This window comes from Balaenoptera borealis, assembly GCF_965194805.1.
Source record: "Balaenoptera borealis genome assembly, chromosome: 4".
In the NCBI taxonomy this organism is placed as follows: domain Eukaryota; kingdom Metazoa; phylum Chordata; class Mammalia; order Artiodactyla; family Balaenopteridae; genus Balaenoptera; species Balaenoptera borealis.
Genome location: NC_138861.1, coordinates 97680548 through 97703208, shown reverse-complemented (window position 1 = coordinate 97703208; position 22661 = coordinate 97680548). Strand labels below are relative to the sequence as shown.

Genomic DNA, 22661 nt, shown 5'->3' with positions numbered 1-22661 from the left:
TAGTGTTCTAATATCATTCTTTTACATGTAGCTGTCCAGTTTTCCCAGCACCACTTATTGAAGTGGCTGTCTTTTCTCCATTGTATGTTCTTTCCTCTTTCTCGTAAATTAGGTGACCATATGTGCGTGGGTTTATCTCTGGGCATTCTATCCTGTACCATTGACCTATATTTCTCTTTTTGTGCCAGTACCATACTGTCTTGACTACTGTAGCTTTGTGGTATTGTTTAAAGTCATGGAGCCTGATTCCTCCAACTCTGTTTTTCTTTCTCAAGATTGCTTTGGCTCTTCGGGGTCTTTTGTGTTTCCATATGAATTGTAAAATTTTTTGTTCTAATTCTGTGAAGAATGCCATTGGTAGTTTGATAGGGATTGCATTGAATCTGTAGATTGCTTTGGGTAGTATAGTCATTTTCAGAATATTGATTCTTCCAATCCAAGAGCATACTATATTTCTCCATCTGTTTATGTCATCTTTGATTTCTTTCATCAGTGTTTTATAGTTTTCTGAGTACAGGTCTTTGGCCTCCTTAGGTAGGTTTATTCCTAGGTATTTTATTCTTTGTGCTGCAATGGTAAATGGGATTGTTTCCTTAATTTCTCATTCTGATTTTTCATCGTTGGTGTATAGTAATGCAAGAGATTTCTGTGCATTAATTTTGTATCCTGCAACCTTACTGAATTCATTGATTAGTTCTAGTAGTTTTCTGGTGGCATCCTTAGGATTTTCTCTGTACTGTATCATGTCATCTGCAAAGAGTGACAGTTTTACTTCTTCTTTTCCAATTTGTATTCCTTTTATTTCTTTTTTTTCTCTGATTGCCATGGCAAAACTATGTTGAATAAGAGTGGCGAGAGTGGACATCCTTGTCTTGTTCCTGATCTTAGTGGAAATGGTTTCAGTTTTTCACCATTGAGAACGATGTTGGCTGTGGGTTTGTAATATATGGACTTTATTATGTTGAGGTAGGTTCCCTCTATGCTCATTTTCTGGAGAGTTTTTATCAAATGGGTGTTGAATTTTGTCAAAAGCTTTTTCTTCATCTATTGAGATGATCATATGGTTTTTATTCCTAAATTTGTTAATGTGGTGTATCACATTGATTGATTTGCGTATAGTGAAGAATCCTTGCATCCCTGGGATAAATCCCACTTGATCATGGTGTATGATCCTTTTAATGTGTTGTTGGATTCTGTTTGCTAGTATTTTGTTGAGGATTTTTGCGTCCATGTTCATCAGTGATATTGGCCTGTAATTTTCTTGTTTTGTGATATCTTTCTCTGGTTTTGATATCAGAGTGATGGTAGCCTCGTAAAATGAGCTTGGAAGTGTTCCTTCCTCTGCAATGTTTTGGAAGAATTTGAGAAGGATCAGTGTTAGCTCTTCTCTAAATGTTTGATAGAATTCTCCTGTGAAACCATCTGGTCCTGGACTTTTGTTTGTTGGAAGATTTTTAATTACAGTTTCAATTTCATTGCTTGTGATAGGTCTGTATATATTTTCAAATTCTTCCTGGTTCAGTCTTGGAAAATTGTACCTTTTCAAGAATTTGTCCATTTCCTCGTGGTTGTGCATTTTTTTGGCATATAGTTGTTTGTAGTACTCTCTTGAAATCCTTTGTGTTTCTGTGGTTTCAGTTGTGATTTCTCCTTTTTCCTTTCTAATTTTATTGATTTGCGTCCTCTCCCTTTTATTCTTGATGGGTCTGGCTAAGGGTTTATCAATTTTTTATCTTCTCAAAGAACAAGCTTTTAGTGTTATTGATCTTTGCTATTGCTTTCTTCATTTCTATTTCATTTATTTCTGCTCTGATCTTTATGATTTCTTTCCTTCTACTGACTTTGGGTTTTCTTTGTTCTTCTTTCTCTAGTTGTTTTAAGGGTAGGGTTAGATTGTTTACTTGAGCTTTTTCTTATTTCTTGAGGTGAGATTGAATGGCTATAAACTTCCCTCTTAGAACTGCTTTTGCTGTGTCCCATAGGTTTTGTGTCATCATGTTTTCATTGTCATTTGCTTCTATGTATTTTTAAATTTCTTCTTTGATTTCTTAGTGATCTCTTGGTTATTTAGTAGTGCACTATTTAGCCTCCATGTATTTGTCTTTCTTACAGTATTTTTTCCTGTAATAGATTTCCAATCTCATAGCATTGTGGTCAGAAAAGATGCTGGATACGATTTCAATTTCCTTAAATTTTCCGAGGCTGGATTTGTAACCCAAGATGTGATCTATCCTGGAGAATGTTCCATGTGCACTTGAGAAGAAAGTGTATTCTGCCACTTTTGGGGGGAATGGTCTATAAATATCAATTAAGTCTATGTGGTCTGTTGTGTCATTTAAAGCTTGTGTTTCCTTATTTATTTTCTGTTTGGATAATCTGTCCATTGGGGTAACAGGGGTGTTAAAGTCCCCTACTATTATTGTGTTACTGTCGATTTCTCCTTTCATGGTTGTTAGCATTTGCCTTATGTATTGAGGTGCTCCTCAATGTTTATTGGGTGCATAAACGTTTATAATTGTTATATCTTCTTCTTGGATTGATCCATTGATCATTATGTAGTGTCCCTCCTTATCTCTTGTAACAATCTTTACTTTAAAATCTATTTTATCTGATACGAGTATTGCTACTCCAGCTTTCTTTTGATTTCCATTTGCATGGAATATCTTTTTCCATCCCTTCACTTTCAGTCTGTATGTGTCCCTAGGTCTGAAGTGGGTCTCTTGTAGGCAGCATATATATTATGGGTCTTGTTTTTGTATCCATTCAGTCAGTCTGTGCTTTTTCGTTGTAGCATTTAATCCATTTACATTCAAGGTTATTATCGACATGTATGTTCCTATTACCATTTTCTTAATTGTTTTGAGTTTGTTTTTGTGGGTCTTTTTCTTCTCTTGTGTTTCCTGCCTAGAGAAGTTTCTTTAGCATTTGTTGTAAAGTTGGTTTGATGGTGCTGAATTCTCTTAGCTTTTGCTTGTCTGAAAAGGTTTGACTTCTCCATCCAATCTGAAAGAGATCTTTGCTGGGTAGAGTAATCTTGGTTATAAGTTTTTCTCTTTCATCACTTTAAGTATATCCTGCCACTCCCTTCTGTCTTGCAGAGTTTCCGCTGAAAAATCAGCTGATAACCTTATGGAGATTCCTTTGTATGTTATATTTTGTTTTTCCCTTGCTGCTTTTAATATTTTTTCTTTGAATTTAATTTTTGTTAGTTTGATTAATATGTGTCTTGGTGTGTTTTTCCTAGGGTTTATCCTGAATGGGACTCTCTGTGCTTCCTGGACTTGGGTGACTATTTCATTTCCCATGTTAGGGGAGTTTTTGACTATAATCTCTTCAAATATTTTCTCAGACCCTTTCTTTTGCTCTTCTTCTTCTAGGACCCCTACATTCAAATGTTGGTGCGGTTAGTGTTGTCCCAGAGGTCTCTGAGATTATCTTCAATTCTTTTCATTCTTTTTTCTTTATTCTGCTCCTCAGCAGTTATTTCCACCATTTTGTCTTCCAGCTCATTTATTTGTTCTTCTGCCTCAGTTATTCTGTTATTGATTCCTTCTAGTGTATTTTTCATTTCAGTTATTGTGTTGTTCATCTCTGTTTGTTCTTTAGTTCTTCTAGATCTTTGTTAAACATTTCTTGTATTTTGTCAATCTGTGCCTCCATTCTATTTCTGAGATTGTGATTCATCTTTTTTTAAAATTTTATTTAAAAAAATTTTTTTAACATCTTTATTGGAGTATAATTGCTTTACAATGGTGTGTTAGTTTCTGCTTTATAGCAAAGTGAATCAGCTATACATATACATGTATCCCCATGTCTCCTCCCTCTTGCATCTCCCTCTCACCCTCCCTATCCCACCCCTCTAGGTGGTCACAAAGCACTGAGCTGATCTCCCTGTGCTATGCAGCTGCTTCCCACTAGCTATTTATTTTACATTTGGTAGTATATATAAGTCCATGACACTCTCTCACTTCGTCCCAGCTTACCCTTCCCCCTCTGTGTGTCCTCAAGTGCATTCTCTATGTCTGCATCTTTATTCCTGTCCTGCCCCTAGGTTCTTCAGAACCATTTTGTTTTGTTTTGTTTTTATATTACATATATATGTGTAAGCATATGGTTTTTTTTTTTTCTCTTTCCGACCCACTCAACTCTGTATGATGGTCTCTAGGTCCATCCACCTCACTACAAATAACTCAATTTCGTTTCTTTTATGGCTGAGTAATGTTCCATTTTATACATATGCCACATCCTCTCCATCCGTTCATCTGTCAGTGAACACCCAGGCCGCTTCCATGTCCTGGATATTGCAAATAGAGCTTCAGTGAACATGGTGGTACATGACTCTTTCCGAACTATAGTTTTCTCAGGGTATATGCCCAGTAGTGGGATTGCTGGGTCGTATGGTAGTTCTATTTTTAGATTTTTAAGGAACCTCCATACTGATCTCCATAGTAGCTGTATCAATTTACATTCCCACCAACAGTGCAAGAGGGTTCCCTTTTCTCCACACCCTTTCCAGCATTTATTGTTTCTAGATTTTTTGATGATGGCCTTTCTGACTGGTGTGAGGTGATACCTCATTGTAGTTTTGATTTGCATTTCTCTAATGATTAGTGATGTTGAGCATCCTTTCATGTGTTTGTTGGCAAGTTGTATATCTTCTTTGGTGAAATGTCTATTTAGGTCTCTTGCCCATATTTGGATTGGGTTGTTTGTTTTTTTGATATTGAGCTGCATGAGCTGCTTGTAATTTGGAGATTAATCCTTTGTCAGTTGCTTCATTTGCAAATACTTTCTCCCATTCTGACGGTTGTCTTTTCATCTTGTTGATGGTGTCCTTTGCTGTGCAAAAGCTTTTAAGTTTCATTAGGTCTCATTTGTTTATTTTTGTTTTTAGTTTCATTTCTCTAGGAGGTGGGTCAAAAAGGATCTTGCTGTGATTTATGTCATAAAGTGTTCTGCCTATTTTTTCCTCTAAGAGTTTGTTAGTGTCTGGCCTTACATTTAGGTCTTTAATCCATTTGGAGTTTATTTTTGTGTATGGTGTTAGGGAGTGTTCTAATTTCCTTCTTTTACATGTAGCTGTCCAGTTTTCCCAGCACCACTTATTGAAGAGGCTTTCTCTTCTCCATTGTATATTCTTGCCTCCTTTATCAAAAATAAGGTGACCATATGTGCGTGGGTTTATCTCTGGGCTTTCTACCCTGTTCCATTGATCTATATTTCTGTTTTTGTGCCAGTACCATGCTGTCTTGATTACTATAGCTTTGTAGTATAGTCTGATGTCCGGGAGCCTGTTTTCTCCAGCTCTGTTTTTCTTTCTCAAGATTGCCTTGGCTATTCGGGGTCTTTTGTGTTTCCATACAAATTGTGAAAGTTTTTGTTCTAATTCTTTGAAAAATGCCAGTGGTAGTTTGATAGGGATTGCATTGAATCTGTAGATTGCTTTTTGTAGTGTAGTCATTTTCACAATGTTGATTCTTCCAATCCAAGAACATGGTATATCTCTCCATCTGTTTGTATCATCTTTAATTCCTTTCTTCAGTGTCTTATAGTTTTCTGCATACAGATCTTTTGTCTTCTTAGATAGATTTATTCCTAGGTATTTTATTCTTTTTGTTGCAATGGTAAATGGGAGTGTTTCCTTAATTTCTCTTTCAGATTTTTCATCATTAGTGTATAGGAATGCAAGAGATTTCTGTGCATTAATTTTGTATCCTGCTACTTTACCAAATTCATTGATTAACTCTAGTAGTTTTCTGGTAGCATCTTTAGGATTCTCTATGTATAGTATCATGTCATCTGCAAACAGTGAAAGCTTTACTTCTTGTTTTCCGATTTGGTTTCTTTTTATTTGTTTTTCTTCTCTGATTGCTGTGGCTAAAACTTCCAAAACTATGTTGAATAATAGTGTTGAGAGTGGACAACCTTGTGTGTGACTCATCTCTACTGTTTTTTCTCTGAATTGTTTTTCAGGTAGATTGCCTATTTCCTCTTCATTTATTTGGTCTTGTAGGTTTTTACCTTGCTCCTTCATCTGTCACATATTTTTTTGCCATCTCTTTTTTTTTTTTTTTTTTTTGAGTGGCATTGTGTTTCTGTCTTACTGGTTGTTTGGCCTGAGGCTTCCAACACTGGAGTTTTTAGGCTGTTGGGTAGAGTTGCGTCTTGGTGCTGAGATGAGGACCTCTGTGAGAACTCACTCTGATGAATATTCCCTGGGGTCTGAGATTTTCTGTTAGTCCAGTGTTTCGGACTCGGAGCTCCCACTGCAGGAGCTTGGGCCCAACGCCCGGCTCGTGAACCAAGATCCCGCAAGCCACATGGGGTGGCAAAAAAAAAAAAAAAAAAAAAGAGAGAACTATAACCAAGTTAAAAAAAAAATTAGACTAGGAAACTAACAGATATATTAGAAAGAATAAAAAAATAAAAATATAGATGAATCAACAACCAGAAGGTACAACAGTACCACAATAATAAAAAAGAGGAGGAGGGAAAAGAAAAAAAAAGGGGCAGGTGGGGAAGGCCTTGGCTCTGGAGGGCGGGACCTAAGCAAGGGCAAGTTTTGGGCAGTGGGCAGGGCCTATGCTTAGGACCCACAGGGCTGGAAAAGGCCCTGTGGGCTGTGGGAGGGGGGGCGTAGGCTCAACAGAACAGAAGGGGCCCAGTTACGCCCCCCACCCCTGGTCTCAGAGGGCGGTGGAACTCACCTGGGAGCCCAGCAGGCTTCCTAAGCCCAAGTGGGTGGGGCAAACACCCTCCTCTCCTCTCCTGTTCCTCTGGTTGCAGAGGGGCCCTCCCGCCTGCCTCTCCTTTTCTCCCCTCAGCCTCCTTCCTATGCCCCCAGGACCAATGTGGCCATGGGAAGTGGAGGCCCTTTGAGGGCAGGGCACTGGCTTTGGAGCTCAGCAGTCTCCCCGTGCCCAAGTCGGTGGGGCAAATGCCCTCAGCTCCTCCTCCACTCCTCCCTGAGGGCCCCTCCCATGTGCCTTTCCTGATCTCCCCAGCCTCAGGGGCGCTGATCCTGTCTGGCCTCCACTTTTCCTACCCCCTCAGTCCCCCGACGTCCTACCAGTTCACTTGGGGGTTCCTCCCATCTCCTTGGGCATTAGGGTCCTCCACCAGCGGCCGGCAGGGAACCTAATTATGGGGAGATGCTAACTCGGCGTCTTCCCACACTGCCATCTTGACTCCACCCTGCCCTCTTAGTTTTAAATATTACTATGTGCTTGTTATGTGTTATGTACAGAGCTAGGTGCTGGGATAGTGAACAAGCTAGGCAGATAGTCTTTGCTTTTTATGGAGCTTACATCCCAGTGGGGCACAGAGAATTTAAAGAGGCAATTATAGTACAATATAGTAAGCGCTATAATAGGGTAAGTACAAGGAGTACATAGGGAAGGCACCTAACTCAGATTGGGGATGTCATGATGACTTATCACAGGAAATAATACTCAGACTGAGATCAAAAAGCTGAGCTGGATTTAGTCAGGGGAAGGGGTAGAGAAGAAAAGTGCTTTAGGCACGAGGGAACAACAGGTTCAGAGGTGTTTATAGGTGGAAAAGAATGCAGTATATTGGAGGAACAAAAGTCATACGGCAACAAAAGTTGGATGGTAGAGAGGAAAGGGGCATAGGAAAGGATTATGCTAGATCTGTAGGCAAGGATGTGCTTCTTACTCAAGGATTTGTAGACTGGATCCTAAAAGCATTTGGGTGCCATTTTAGGATTTTAAGCAAAGTAGTGACATAACCACATTTGCATTTTATTTATTCAACAATGTACTGGATATCTAGTATGTGCCAGGCCTTATGCTAGACACTGGAAATACAATCACCGGTGAATAAGGAAGACACTGCTCCTGACTAACCACCAGGGAAATTGGCAAATAGGTTGAAAATAGTGTGGAAGCAGGGGAGACTGCTTATGAATCTGTCAGATGAATGCAGGCGAGAAATGTTGGTTGCCACACAGTGTCACTGGGGTAGAGAAGATGAGTGGCATTTATGGGGATTTAGGGAGACAGGAAGAGGGAGGAGTCAAGAGTGATATGCAGGTTTCTGCACTGTTCCTATCTACTGACCCTCATCTCTTTGTATTACTAAATGTAAAATATGGGAGGACAGAGATTTTATTTTATTTTGTTTTATTCTGTTCTATTGTATTCTATTTCATTTTATTTTCTTTTTTGGCTGCGCGATGTGGCATATGAGATCTTCCCCGATGAGGGATCGAACCCGTGCCCCCTCCATTGGGAGCATGGAGTCTTAACCACTGGACCTCCAGGGAAGTCCCAAGGACAGAGATTTTAACATGTTTTGTTCACTGCTGTATCTCTATTACCTTGAACTCTTAGTAGGTTCTCATTAAATATTTACAATTGAATAAATATCTAACTTTATTTTGGTTTAATATGAATGATTTGGGGTTGTCACTTCTTACCTTTTATTAATGGATAAATTTCTTTGAGCATTAAATAACCCTTAAGATCATCAGTAAGTGCTCTCAAGTTTCAATCCTAAATTTCCAAGTTTTATTAGGTTTAGAAATAATTACCATTAAAATGGAAGAATTTTTAAGAGTTATATTTAATTATAAATCACATGTCTCTTTACAAATGATGTAGTGAGTGGTGTAAAATATATAGCTTTTAAACTATCTTGCATATGAGAAGAAATACTGAGGTATCTAGAGATTATCAATTTTTTTTTCACTTGTGAGTGGGGAAAGGTGATTTGTTTAGGTACATGGAATGCAGATTCTAGTAGAAAAAAAACAATTAGCCAGAAATAATCAGTTAGTGAAACTGTCTGGTGTCCCCCTTTGGACGTCCCCCTTTGGATGAGGAATTTCTTGAGAATTCAGTGTATGGTTCTTGATTGTTAGAACATGGTTGCTTTGCTGTAGGTACAAATTATATGATTAATTTCAATGGGGGCTATATGTTGTGAAAGAGATTGAAAACGCTAAGTAAATGTTAAATTGTTCTGTTCTCCTATTGCCTTCTCTATGATTTTATATCACTCTGTGCCTCAGTCATTACATTTCAACCATCCTGGCTTTTTCTGATTTTTAAACATTCCATATTTTCCCACCTCAGAGTCTTGTGCTTTCTGTCCTTTTACTTGGAATGTTCTTCCCCCAGATCTTTGAATGGTTGGCTCCTTTTCACTCATGTCTTGGTTCAAATATTAGCTTTTCTAGACACCTTCCCTGCCCTTCCAAATCACTTTTGACTCTATCCTGCTCTCATTTTCTCATGGCACTTATTACTATTTTATATTATTCTATTGATTTATTTGTTTTTATAAATATTGACTCTTTCTTCACTAGAATATTAGGTACATAAGAACAGGAGATAACTGTCTTAATCCTACCATATACTTAATACTTAGAATGGCTCAAATATTTGTTGAATAAATAAATCTGTTTTCTTAATAAAAAACAATACATTTTGAATATAAAATGTAATGTTACATAGAAAACATAATTTTTAAGACATTAAATTTTCAAAATTTTATTAAATTTGTGAATTAATGTAGTATGTAATATATTAATACTAAAACATGGCTATTATAAAAGAGAGTATTTTTACTATCATTTCAATCCTATGGAAAAGGAAATTGGGAGAAATGAGAAAAGTTGATATATTAGTAAGTTAATGGACTTTTTTAGACTTCAGACTTTAAAAAATTTCTCTAAGTGTTATAGTAGTTACATACTAAAATTAACAGTTGTGAAAATTTTCATATGAGCACTTACAGAGCTAAATAATTTTAAAATTACCTAAATTTATGAATTCACTTTAACTTTTAACGAGTCATTAAATTGTTAATTTAAAACTACAATACTAGTAGGATAAGAATTAAAGTTTTATTAGGTTGTTGTACCTTGTGTAAACACATAGAACTGCTAACAAATATCTATTTCACTTATATCATGGACTACAGAGGTAAGTAATTTCTAAACAGGCGAACTGATTAATTATTAAGAGTAATGTATATACTTTTCAATTCTTAGCATAAGGGAAAATTGTATCAAATACATAGCTCTGACTTCTTTTCCCCCTATATATGCTTTTGTGGTGCTTTTGTAGTTTTTCTTGCCTGCCTTCTGGTTTGTAAACCTTTTGAGGGCAGGGGTCTGTTTACCTGTATATAACCAGTACATGGCAGTGGGCTCTCAGGTCTGTGGTTGTTGAGTGAATAAATAAAAACATGCATTCTTTGTTAAAAAAAAAAAAAAAGAGTAATGTACTCAGCTCCCTCTTTTTGTCCCCAGGTTTCCTTTACCCAGTCATCCTGCTGCACCTCCTGAACATCTTAAAGAACCTTTGGTATACATGAGGAAAGCACAGGTTGGCTACTGTTCATTTTAATTTTATTTTTCCATACCAAGTTATATAATGCAGAGTGAAAGATCCTTATTAATATTAGGACTGTATTTATTATATGAAAGACTGGGTAAAGACCACTAAAGTGAGGTGAATAGTATTTGCATACTCTTTATTTTCAGTAACCAAGGATTGCACTTACTTAACTGTAGTAATCTTGAAAATGTTGAGTAGAAGAAAAAAAAATCATGTACTATACTAGCCTAAAATTTAAAATATCATAAAAGTAAATATTATGAAACAATTTGTTCCTAATGTTCTGTGATATTAAAGGAATGAAATGGGAATGAACTGACTCACTCTTCCCTTAAAATTTTAGCTTTTGACACCAGTGTTACTGATACTATATTTGAAACATTTGTTTTCACAGCAGGTTATACATACTAATTGTATTCTGTTACAGAACCCAAATGAACCTTGTATCTAAAATGCACTGAAAACAACTAAAAGTCACTTTAAAAGCATAAAATAAAATAACTTTAACAGAAAAACTGTAAAAAGCTGTTAAAGTAGGAACTTAATAAGTTCTGTCACATGCCCCTAATTCTTTTAGCTGGCCTTTGCCTTGGCCCTGTGTGGTCTGCCTGCCTGTGAGGTGGCACTATTCATGAGCCTTCCTCACAGTGCTGGGGACTCTCTAACTGCCACTGCTGAGGCATTTAATGGACCTCATAAGTCAACCTTCTTTCTCCATCAGAGTCTCAGAAATTATTATGAAAATTTTCAGATACACCCCAAAGAACTCCAGTGAACCCGTCACCCAGCTTCAACAGTTATCATAGTAGCTCTGCTGCTCCTGAGAAGTGTTCTGCTTGCTTTGAGTTACCATGCTCCACAGTGGTAGATGTTAGGCAGGTTTTTCTTTTTCTGCTTTTATTTTCATTTTAAAAACCCTCAAAATTAGAGGGTGAAAGGAAGCAATATAAACAAAAAACATGGAGATATTTGAGGAAATATGTAATATGTTTCTATCTCTAGGCGGTATTTTAGGGCTAGCAATCAGACAGTATTTATTATCGATGTGTCATAAATCATAATCATCACATGATACACGTACGAAGTAATTGGTCTTTTGTTGTAAAGATATAAACTCAAGAAAATAAAACTAAATGCTTGGGTCTAAGTATTTTTTGGCAAAATTTGAAAATTTCTGAAAGTTTTAGAGAAAGTATCAGTTTTAGCATAAGTATAAAAAACAAAACACAAAAGTTGGTTTCCTATTAAGACTGAAGAGATACAGAGATAAATAACAGGTCTGTTCTTAAAGCCTACTGCTAGTTGCTGAGACTATATATGAATGGTAAATATATGTATTGTGTATACGTATGGTACTCCTCTCTTTTCTCTCCAGGCTTACCTGCTAGATCCAGAGTTGGCACGCTACAGCCCATGGGCCAGATCTGCCCTGCCACCTGTTTTTGTATGGGTAGCAAGCTAGGAATTTTATTATTTTTTTTAACATTTTCAACTGGTTGAAAAATCAAAAGAAGAATAATATTTTGTGACCCATGAAACTTATAGGAATTAATAAAATATGTTTTATTGGAAAAATAGTCATGCTCCTTTATTTACATACTGGCTATGTCTGCTTTTGCACTATGTCAGACTTAAATAGTTGCTTTAGAGATGTTATGACCTGGAAAGCTTAAATTTTTTACTATCTGCCTTTTTATAGAAAGTTTGCAGAATCCTGCACTAAATTAGTCCCTTTAAGAGCGGGGACTGTGCTTTTAATCCTCAGCATCTAAGCATAGTACCTAGCCCACAGAACACTCTCAGTAAATGTATGCTGAAATACAGTTGACTCTAGAACAACGTGGGTTTGAACTGCATGAATCAACTAATATGTGGATCTTTTTCAATGCTAAATACTACAGTACTACACTAACCTGGGCTGGTTGAATTTGCAGATGCAGAACCACAGGAATGGAAGGCCAACTGTTAAGATATACTCGAATTTTCCGCTGTGTGGAGTGTTAGCATCCCTAACCTCCGAGATGTTCAAGGGTCAACTGTAATTGATTCTTTTTTGTTTGTTTGTTTGTTTGTTTGAAATTCAAGAATTTTTTATTATTTATCAAAGTAAGGGAAGTGACATTTTTACAGTCTTTTTATGTGGGTTTCTAAATCTGCAAGACTGAAGATTTTTGTTGTTGTAATTTTTTTTTTTAAACATCTTTATTGGGGTATAATTGCTTTACAATGGTGTGTTAGTTTCTGCTTTATAACAAAGTGAATCAGTTATACATATACATATGTTCCCATATCTCTTCCCTCTTGCATCTCCCTCCCTCCCACCCTCCCTATCCCACCCCTCTGGGTGATCACAAAGCACTGAGCTGATCTCCCTGTGCTATGTGGCTGCTTCCCACTAGCTATCTATTTTACATTTGGTAGTGTATATGTGTCAGTGCTACTCTTTCACTTTGTCCCAGCTTACCCTTCCCTCTCCCTGTGTCCTCAAGTCCACTCTCTACGTCTGTGTCTTTATTCCTGTCCTGCCCCTAGGTCATCAGAACCTTTTTTTTTTTTTTTTTTTTTTAAGATTCCATATATATGTGTTAGAATACGGTATTTGTCTTTCTCTTTCTGACTTACTTCACTCTGTATGACAGACTCTAGGTCCATCCACCTCACTACAAATAACTCAATTTCATTTCTTTTTATGGCTGAGTAATATTCCATTGTGTACATGTGCCACATCCTCTCCATCCATTCATCTGTTGATGGACACAAAGGCTGCTTCCATGTCCTGGCTATTGCAAATAGAGGTGCAGTGAACATTATGGTACATGACTCTTTTTGAATTACGCTTTTCTAATGTTATATGCCCAGTAGTGGGATTGCTGGGTCATATGGTAGTTCTGTTTTTAGTCTTTTAAGGAACCTCCATACTGTTCTCCATAGTGGCTGTATCAATTTACATTCCCACCAACAGTGCAAAAGGGTTCCCTTTTCTCCACACCGTCTCCAGCATTTATTTATTTATTTATTTTTTAATTTTATTTTATTTTTGTATTTATTTTTGGCTGTGTTGGGTCTTCGTTTCTGTGCAAGGGCTTCCTCTAGTTGCGGCAAGCGGGGGCCACTCTTCATCGCGGTGTGCGGGCCTCTTCACTATTGCGGCCTCTCTTGTTGTGGAGCACAGGCTCCAGATGCGCAGGCTCAGTAGTTGTGGCTCACGGGCCTAGTTGCTCCGCGGCACGTGGGATCTTCCCAGACCAGGGCTCGAACCCGTGTCCCCTGCATTAGCAGGCAGATTCTCAACCACTGCGCCACCAGGGAAGCCCTCCAGCATTTATTGTTTGTAGATTTTTTGATGATGGCCGTTCTGACCGTTATGAGGTGATACCTCATTGTGCTTTTGATTTGCATTTCTCTAATGATTAGTGATGTTGAGCATCCTTTCATTTGTTTGTTGGCAATCTGTATATCTTCTTTGGTGAAATGTCTATTTAGGTCTCTTGCCCATTTTTGGACTGGGTTGTTTGTTTTTTTGATATTGAGCTGCATGAACTGCTTGTATATTTTGGAGATTAATCCTTTGTCAGTTGCTTCGTTTGCAAATATTCTCTCCCACTCTGAGGGTTGCCTTTTCGTCTTGTTTATGGTTACCTTTGCTGTGCAAGAGCTTTTAAGTTTCATTAGGTCCCATTTGTTTATTTTTGTTTTTATTTCCATTTCTCTAGGAGGTGGGTCAAAAAGAATCTTGCTGTGATTTATGTCATAGAGTGTTATGCCTATGTTTTCCTCTAAGAGTTATATAGTGTCTGGCCTTACATTTAGGTCTTTAATCCATTTTGCATTTATATTTGTATACGGTGTTAGCGAGTGTTCTAATTTCATTCTTTTACATGTAGCTGTCCCGTTTTCCCAGCAGCACTTATTGAAGAGGCTGTCTTTTCTCCATCGTATAGTCTCGCCTCCTTTATCAAAGATAGGGTGAGCATATGTGCGTGGGTTTATCTCTGGGCTTTCTATCTTGTTCCATTGATCTATATTTCTGTTTTTGTGCCAGTACCATACTCTCTAGATTACTATAGCTTTGTAGTATAGTCTGATGTCAGGGAGCCTGATTCCTTCAGCTCTGTTTTTCTTTCTCAAGATTGCTTTGGCTATTCGGGGTCTTTGTGTTTCCATACAAACTGTGAAATTTTTTGTTCTAGTTCTGTGAAAAATGCCATTGGTAGTTTGACAGGGATTGCATTGAATCTGTAGATTGCTTTGGGTAGTAGAGTCATTTTCACAATGTTGATTCTTCCAGTCCAAGAACATGGTATATCTCTCCATCTGTTTGTATCATTTTTAATTTCTTTCATCAGTGTCTTATAGTTTTCTGCATACAGGTCTTTTGTCTCCTTAGGTAGGTTTATTCCTAGGTATTTTATTCTTTTTGTTGCAGTCGTAAATGGGAGTGTTTCCTTAATTTCTCTCTCAGATTTTTCATCATTAGTGTATAGGAATGCAAGAGATTGCTGTGCATTAATTCTGTATACTGCTACTTTACCACATTCATTGAGTAGCTCTGGTAGTTTTCTGGTAGCATCTTTAGGATTCTCTATGTATAGTATCATGTCATCTGCAAAGTGACAGTTTTAATTCTTCTTTTCTGATTTGGATTCCTTTTATTTCTTTTTCTTCTCTGATTGCTGTGGCTAAAACTTCCAAAACTATGTTGAATAAAAGCGGTGAGAGTGGACAACCTTGTCTTGTTCCTGATCTTAGAGGAAATGGTTTCAGTTTTTCACCATTGAGAACGATGTTGGCTGTGGGTTTGTCATATATGGCCTTTATTATTTTGAGATAGGTTCCCTCTATTCCTACTTTCTGGAGAGTTTTTATCATAAATGGGTGTTGAATTTGTCAAAAGGTTTTTCTGCATCTATTGAGATTATCATATGTTTTTTATCCTTAAGTTTGTTAATATGGTGTATCACACTGATTCATTTGTGTATATTGAAGAATCCTTGCATTCCTGGGATAAACCCCACTTGATCATGGTGTATGATCCTTTTAATGTGCTGTTGGATTCTGTTTGCTAGTTTTTTGTTGAGGTTTTTTGCATCTATGTTCATCAGTGATATTGGCCTGTAGTTTTCTTTTTTTGTGACATCTTTATCTGGTTTTGGTATCAGCGTGATTGTGGCCTCCTAGACTGAGTTTGGGAGTGTTCTTCCCTCTGCTATATTTTGGAAGACTTTGAGAAGGATAGGTGTTAGCTCTTCTCTAAATGTATAATAGAATTCGCCTGTGAAGCCATCTGGTCCTGCGCTTTTGTTTCTTGGAAGATTTTTAATCACAGTTTCAATTTCAGTGCTGTGATTGGTCTGTTTATATTTTCTAATTCTTCCTGGTTCAGTCTTGGAAAATTGTACCTTTCCAAGAATTTGTCCATTTCCTTGTGGTTGTCCATTTTATGGGCATATGGTTGCTTGTTGTAATCTCTCATGATCCTTTGTATTTCTGCACTGTCAGTTGTTACTTCTCCTTTTTCATTTTCTTATTCTATTGATTTGAGTCTTCTCCCTTTTTTTCCTGTTGAGTCTGGCTAATGGTTTATCATTTTGTTTATCTTCTCAAAGAACCAGCCTTTAGTTTTATTGATCTTTGCTATTGTTTCCTTCATTTCTTTTTCATTGATTTCTGATCTGGTCTTTATGATTTCTTTCCTTCTTCTAACTTTGGGGGTTTTTTGTTCTTCTTTCTCTAATTGCTTTAGGTGTAAGTTTAGGTTGTTTACTTGAGATGTTTCTTGTTTCTTGAGGTAGGATTGTATTGCTATAAACTTCCCTCTTAGAACTGCTTTTGCTGCATCCCACTGGTTTTGGGTCGTCGTGTTTTCATTGTCATTTGTTTCTAGGTATTTTTTGATTTCCTCTTTGATTTCTTCAGTGATCTCTTGGTTATTTAGTAGCATATTGTTTAGCCTCCATGTGTTTCTATTTTTTACAGTTTTTTTTTTCCTGTAAGTGATATCTAGTCTCATAGAGTTGTGGTCGGAAAAGATACTTGATATGATTTCAATTTTCTTAAATTTACCAAGGCTTGATTTGTGACCCAAGATATGATCTATCCTCGGGAATGTTCCATGAGCACTTGAGAAGAATGTGTATTCTGTTGTTTTTGGATGGAATGTCTTATAAATATCAGTTAAGTCCATCTTGTTTAATGTGTCATGTAAAGCTTGTGTTTCCTTATTTATTTTCATTGTGGATGATCTGTCCATTGGTGAAAGTGGGGTGTGAAAGTCCCCTACTATGATTGTGTTACTGTCAATTTCCCCTTTTATGGCTGTTAGCATTTGCCTTATATATTGAGGTGCTCCTATGTTTGCTGCATAAATATTTACAATTGTTATATCTTCTTCTTGGATTGATCCCTTGATCATTATGTAGTGTCCTTCTTTGTCTCTTGTCATAGTCTTTATTTTAAAGTCTATTTTGTCTGATATGAGAATTGCTACTCCAGCTTTCTTTTGATTTCCATTTGCATGGAATGTCTTTTTCCATCCTCTCACTTTCAATCTATATGTGTCCCTAGGTCTGAAGTGGGTCTCTTATAGACAGCATATATACGGGTCTTGTTTTTGTATCCATTCAGCCAGTCTATGTCTTTTGGTTGGAGCATTTAATCCATTTACATTTAAGGTATTATCGATATGTATGTTCCTATTACCATTTTCTCAATTGTTTTGGGTTTGTTTTTGTAGGTCATTTCCTTCTCTTGTGTTTCCTGCCCAGAGAAGTTCCTTTAGGATTTGTTGTAAAGCTGGTTTGGTAGTGCTGAATTCTCTTTTGCTTGTCTGTAAAGTTTTCAATTTCTCTGTCGAATCTGAATGAGATCCTTGCTGGGTAGAGTAATCTTGGTTGTAGATTTTTCCCTTTCATCACTTTAAATATGTCCTGCCACTCCCTTCTGGCTTGCAGAGTTCCTGTTGGTTCGTAATTCCCATTGTTTTTGGTGTCTGCTCACAGTGGGTGAGGTTGGTTCAGTGAGTTGTGTAGGCTTCCTGGTGGAGGGGACTGGTGCCTGTGTTCTGGTGGGTGGGGCTTTATCTTGTCTTTCTGGTGGGCAGGACTGCATCCAGTGATGTGTTTTGGAGTGTCTGTGAACTTAGTATGATTTTAGGCAGCCTCTCTGCTAATGGGTGGGGTTGTGTTCCTGTCTTGTTAGTTGTTTGGCATGGGGCGTCCAGCACTGGAACTTGCTGGCCGTTGGGTGGAGCTGGGTCTTAGCATTGAGATGGAGATCTCTGGGAGAGCTCTCGCTGATTGATATTACATGGGGCCGGGAGGTCTCTTCTGGTCCAACGTCCTGAACTCGGCTCTCCCACCTCAGAGGCTCAGGCCTGACATGGCCTGGAGCACCAAGACCCTGTCAGCCACACAGCTCAGAAGAAAAGGGAGGAAAAAAAGAAAGAAAAATAAATTTTTAAAAAATAAATAAATAAAATTATTAAAATAAATAATAATTTAAAAAGAGAGTAACCAAACCAATAAACAAATCTACCAATGATAACTAGCACTAAAAACTAAACTAAGATAAACATAAAAATCAGAAACAAGTCAGTCACAGACAGTAAACCCCAAGTCTACAGTTGCTCCCAAAGTCCACCACCTCAATTTTGGGATGTTGTCTATTCAGGCATTCCACAGATTCAGGGTACCTCAAGTTGATTTGTGGGGATTTAATCCACTGCTCCTGAGGCTGCATGGAGAAATTTCCCTTTCTCTTCTTTGTTTGCAGAACTCCTCGGGTTCAGCTTTGGTTTTGGCCCCCTGTCTGTGTGTGGGTCGCCCTCAGGCATCTGTTCCTGCCCAGACAGGACAGGGTTAAAACAGTGGCTGATTAGGGGGCTCTGACTCATTCAGGCCTTTTGGGAAGTCTGAGGTCTTCTGCCAGTGTTCAGTAGGTGTTCTGTAGGAGTTGTTCCACATGTAGATGTATTTTTGATATATTTGTGGGGAGGAAGGTGATCTCCACATCTTACTCCCCCGCCATCTTGAAGGTCCCTCACTACTAACTTTTATAACTACCAACTTTCAATCTGTCTTTCTCCTTATGTACCCTCAATACTATTAACTTTAACCTCAAGCAGATGAACCCTTATAATGTATCTCACTGCCTTCTAACAAACCTTCAGTGATTGCCAATTGCCTAACAAATGAAGTTTCTACTCCACAGCCCACCATTTAAGAGTTTTTACTATCTGTCCCCAGCTGCTCCTTCCACTTTATCAGTCTCTGCTGTCTTATAACTGCAGTTTGTGCCCTTCCAAGTGAATCATTTTGCCTTTCCTCTTGCATCTTTAACACTTAGTTTTCCTGTCATGGAAAGCCCTCTGCCTGCTTTACATTATGTAAATCCCATCTATTTTGTGTCAACTCAGATGGCATCTCTTCTCTGACGTTGTTATTACCCCTGTTGAAAAGGATCTCTCCCTCTTTTGGACTCTTGTAGCACACTGTCATTTTATGGCCTTCATTCACAAATTGCATTCTATTATAGTAATTTCTGTACGCATCTTTCTATCTTTTCCTATAAGCCTCTGGAAAGCAGTAACAATTTTAAAAAGACTTTTGTGTAGCTGTTACCTCTAGTATACTGACCTTTATGTAGCAGGAATTTAGTAAGTTTATAATGAATCAGTAAGTAAAGGCATTTACCATCCTTTCTAGCAATTATTACAATACTTATTTAAAAGATATTTACTGAATGCCTGCGAGTGGAAGACACTCTGCTATGTGCTGTGAAGATTCAGAAATAAATTAGATACAGATTCTGCCTTCAGGTAACTTCATGATTTAATAATTGAAATAAGACTTGGACATATGTACCTATAACATAAGGTAGAAAGTGCTGGGTGCTATAGGGAAGATGGCTAGGAAGCTTTCTGGGCTGATGAGGGGAAGAGGCTCCTTATACTGCACCAGCATTTTCCAGAGTGTTTTACGCTGAATCCTAGCCCTGAGAGATGCTCCATAAAAGGGGGTTCCAGGGACAAATAAGTTTGGGGATGGAAGCACACATTGCCTTCCTCTTGGTGAATCACAATTTATTATTTTTAGTGGACTTGATTTTTTACAAGAGTTTTAGATTTACAGAAAAATTGAGAAGACAGTACAGAGAGTTCCCATGGAACCCGTACCCAGTTTCCCTATTAACATCTTACATTACTATGGTACATTTGTTACACTTAGTGAACTAATATTAATACAGTATTAATAACTAAAGTTCATACTTTATTCAGATTTCCTTAGTTTTAACCTCATATCCTTTTTCTGTTTTAGGATTCCATCCAGGATACCACATTACATTTGGTTGTCATGTCTCCTTAGGCTCCTCTTGGCTATGACAGTTTCTCAGACTTTCCTTGTTTTTGATGACCTTGACAGTTTTGAGAAGTACTGGTCAGGTATTTTGTAGAATATCCCTCTCTTGGAATTTGTCTGATGTTTTTCTCATTATTAGACTAGGGTTGTGGGTTTTTTGGAGGAAGATCACAGATATAAAATGCCATTTATATTCATTAAATTATATCATGGTATATACTATCAATATGATATATCACTGTTGATGTTGACCTTGATTGCCTGATTGAGGTATTATTTGTGAGGTTTTTCCACTGTAAAGCTACTCTTCCCCCCTCCCCCCCCCCCTTTGTATGTATACTGTACCCTCTGGAAGGAAGTCATGGTCCACACTTGAGAAGTTACGTTCCACCTCCCTGAGGGGGGGGGGGTATCTACAGAAATTATTTGGAATTCTTCTGCATGGAAGAGTTGTCTCCTCTCCCCCATTTATTTATTTATTCAATCATTTATTTTTATCAGTAGGGACTCATGGATATTTATTTTATACTTTTTTAAAATCTAATACTCCTTAATTTTGTTGCTTATAATTTCTTTTGGCATGTTAACAGCTCAGAGAGGTTCTGCAATAAAGAAACTGTTTAATTTGTATTTAATCTAGTGTTGTTCAAACTTATGTAATCTATTTCCATGTAAAATACTTTGGGAACTATTTTGCTACACCTTTCACAGAAAGCAATATTTGAAGAAACTTATATGCAGTGTGATAAATATAAGTGCATAAGTTTTCTTGTGAAATAATAGTAGTAAGCACATAGAGCTCTAATTATGTGCCAGGTACCATTCTAGTGCTTTACAAGTATTCACTCATTTAATATTTATGCTGACTCTATGAAATGAGTTACTCTTATGGTCTTAGATAGGGCCAACTTTACCAAACTACTAAGTGGAAGACCTGGAATTTGAATCTGGACAGCCACTCCAGAATCTACACTACCTGATGATATTCAGCCTATTTCTGTATCCAGTCCAGAAATGCTCAGACAAACTCAAGGTGTGCTGCGTGGTTGAATTTATCCTATTCACTGTCAATCCAGTAACCTTAGCAAAAATGAGAATTTTGCTAGTTTTATATTACTTCAATTCACATCCCCTTCCTAATTGGTCTTTCTGCCTTCTGTATTGTCACTCCATTTCTTAAAACTTCTAAGACTTTTAGGATAGAGCTCCAATTCCTTACTTTTGCTTAAAAGACTATAAATGATCTTGCCCCTTTTTACTGTTCAAGTCTCATCTTTTGCCTCCTCACACTGTCCCTCCCCCTACTGCCACTCCCATGCCCAATTCCACACACATGTACGTTCTCTCTCTCTAATCATACTGGATCTCCTCAGTTGTTCCCCAACAGGAGAACCTGTGCTCATGCTGTTGCTTCTACCCAAAACTGCCTACCCTCAAATCCCACATATTTTTGGCTAACTTCTGCATATTCTTCAGGTCCTGTGTTAGATGATAGTTTCTTTAGGAAGGACTTCTGACCCTTAGTTCTCAGATACTCAGATATTTATCCTGTTTCTCCAGTCTTCCACATGGGAGGCACGCTATACTTCCCACCACAATACTTGGGTTGTCTGTATCATCACTAGATTCTGTAGAGCAGGGCCAGTGTCTCTCTTTTCACAATTGTATCTGCAACATCTGGCATAGTGCCTAGCCCATGGTAGACGCTCAATAGATATTTTTTTAAAATAATGAATGATTGAATAATCAAAAACTGCAAAGTATTCCCTTTTAGAAAATATTCATACCCTTATCCCTAGTAATTTCATTTCTCAGACCCTAAAGGAAAGAATCAGAGAAACACAGAAATTCATGTTCATGATAATAGTAAAAAATTTTAAAGCATCTAAATGAACAGCAATAGGGCCTGCTTAAATATAACATGGAAACTCCAAAAGACAATGTTATACAGGCATCAGAAATGACATTTTTGAAGAAATATAATGACATGGGAAATTGCATATGATATAATCTTAAATGGAAAAGCAAACTATAAAAACAAAATAATTCTACTTTAATTAAATGTATATATATGCGTATGTATATTCATACACACATATACATCTCAATTGTACACATACATGCGTAGAAAAAAATGAAGAGAATAAAATAGTAACAGTGGTTATTTTGGCTGATTGAAATCTATGAGTGCTTATTTATTATTTTATTCTTTACATATTATTGTTTTTCCAACTATCTTGAATAAATGTGTTACTTTTATAATCAGAGAATTACTAAAACCTTTTTCCATTAGATAGCTGGATGATTATTATTTTGTTTTACTTTATTCTTTTCAGGGTGAAGAAAGTAATTTTAAACTTTATAATTTCATAGTTGTTTACATGTTATATATTTATTATATATTTTTTAATGACTTATTTATTTTCATTACTATGAAAAAGTAGCAAGGTGATAGTTAATACCCATTTAAAGATTTCAATACAGTTGCAGTTCTTTTGTGAATCTTTTGCCTCTCATGGCTTAGAAACTACTGTATTTATAAAACTCTTGAAATACTTTGAGTTAATACCATAGATTCCAATTATTAGGGAAACTGATTAGAATGCAACAATAATTTCATTTAGAGAGGATATGGGTTTAGGTAAAAGGTAATATCTTCCTATTTAAACATTTTAAATGTAAAATGCCATTCATTTTCCTTTTAAACAACATTTTAGAAGATCTTTATTTTATAAGTCTTTGGAGTAGAAACTATTACTTTCTTCTTATTTTGTATTAATGTACTGTCATTTTTCAATAACTTATGTGCTACTTCTACTTTTTTTTGGTGCTAGGTACATACTGAAATTTTTACTTAAATAATAGCATAGAAATAACTATGATTTTTTTTGAGCATTTAGTTTTGAGACTTAGGGCTTATTTATTCACCTCCAGAAAT

At 37.0% G+C, this 22661-nt stretch overlaps 1 protein-coding gene across 2 annotated transcripts in view; it reads left to right on the top strand.

The window, feature by feature from the left end:
- Positions 1-22661, top strand: part of TBC1D19 (TBC1 domain family member 19) — a 209833-nt gene that overhangs the window by 39600 nt on the left and 147572 nt on the right. For both annotated transcript variants that reach the window (XM_082389264.1, XM_082389265.1), the window contains one exon: positions 10280-10355. In XM_082389264.1, the coding sequence (XP_082245390.1) occupies positions 10280-10355 (76 nt within the window). The remainder of the gene's footprint in view (positions 1-10279; positions 10356-22661) is intronic.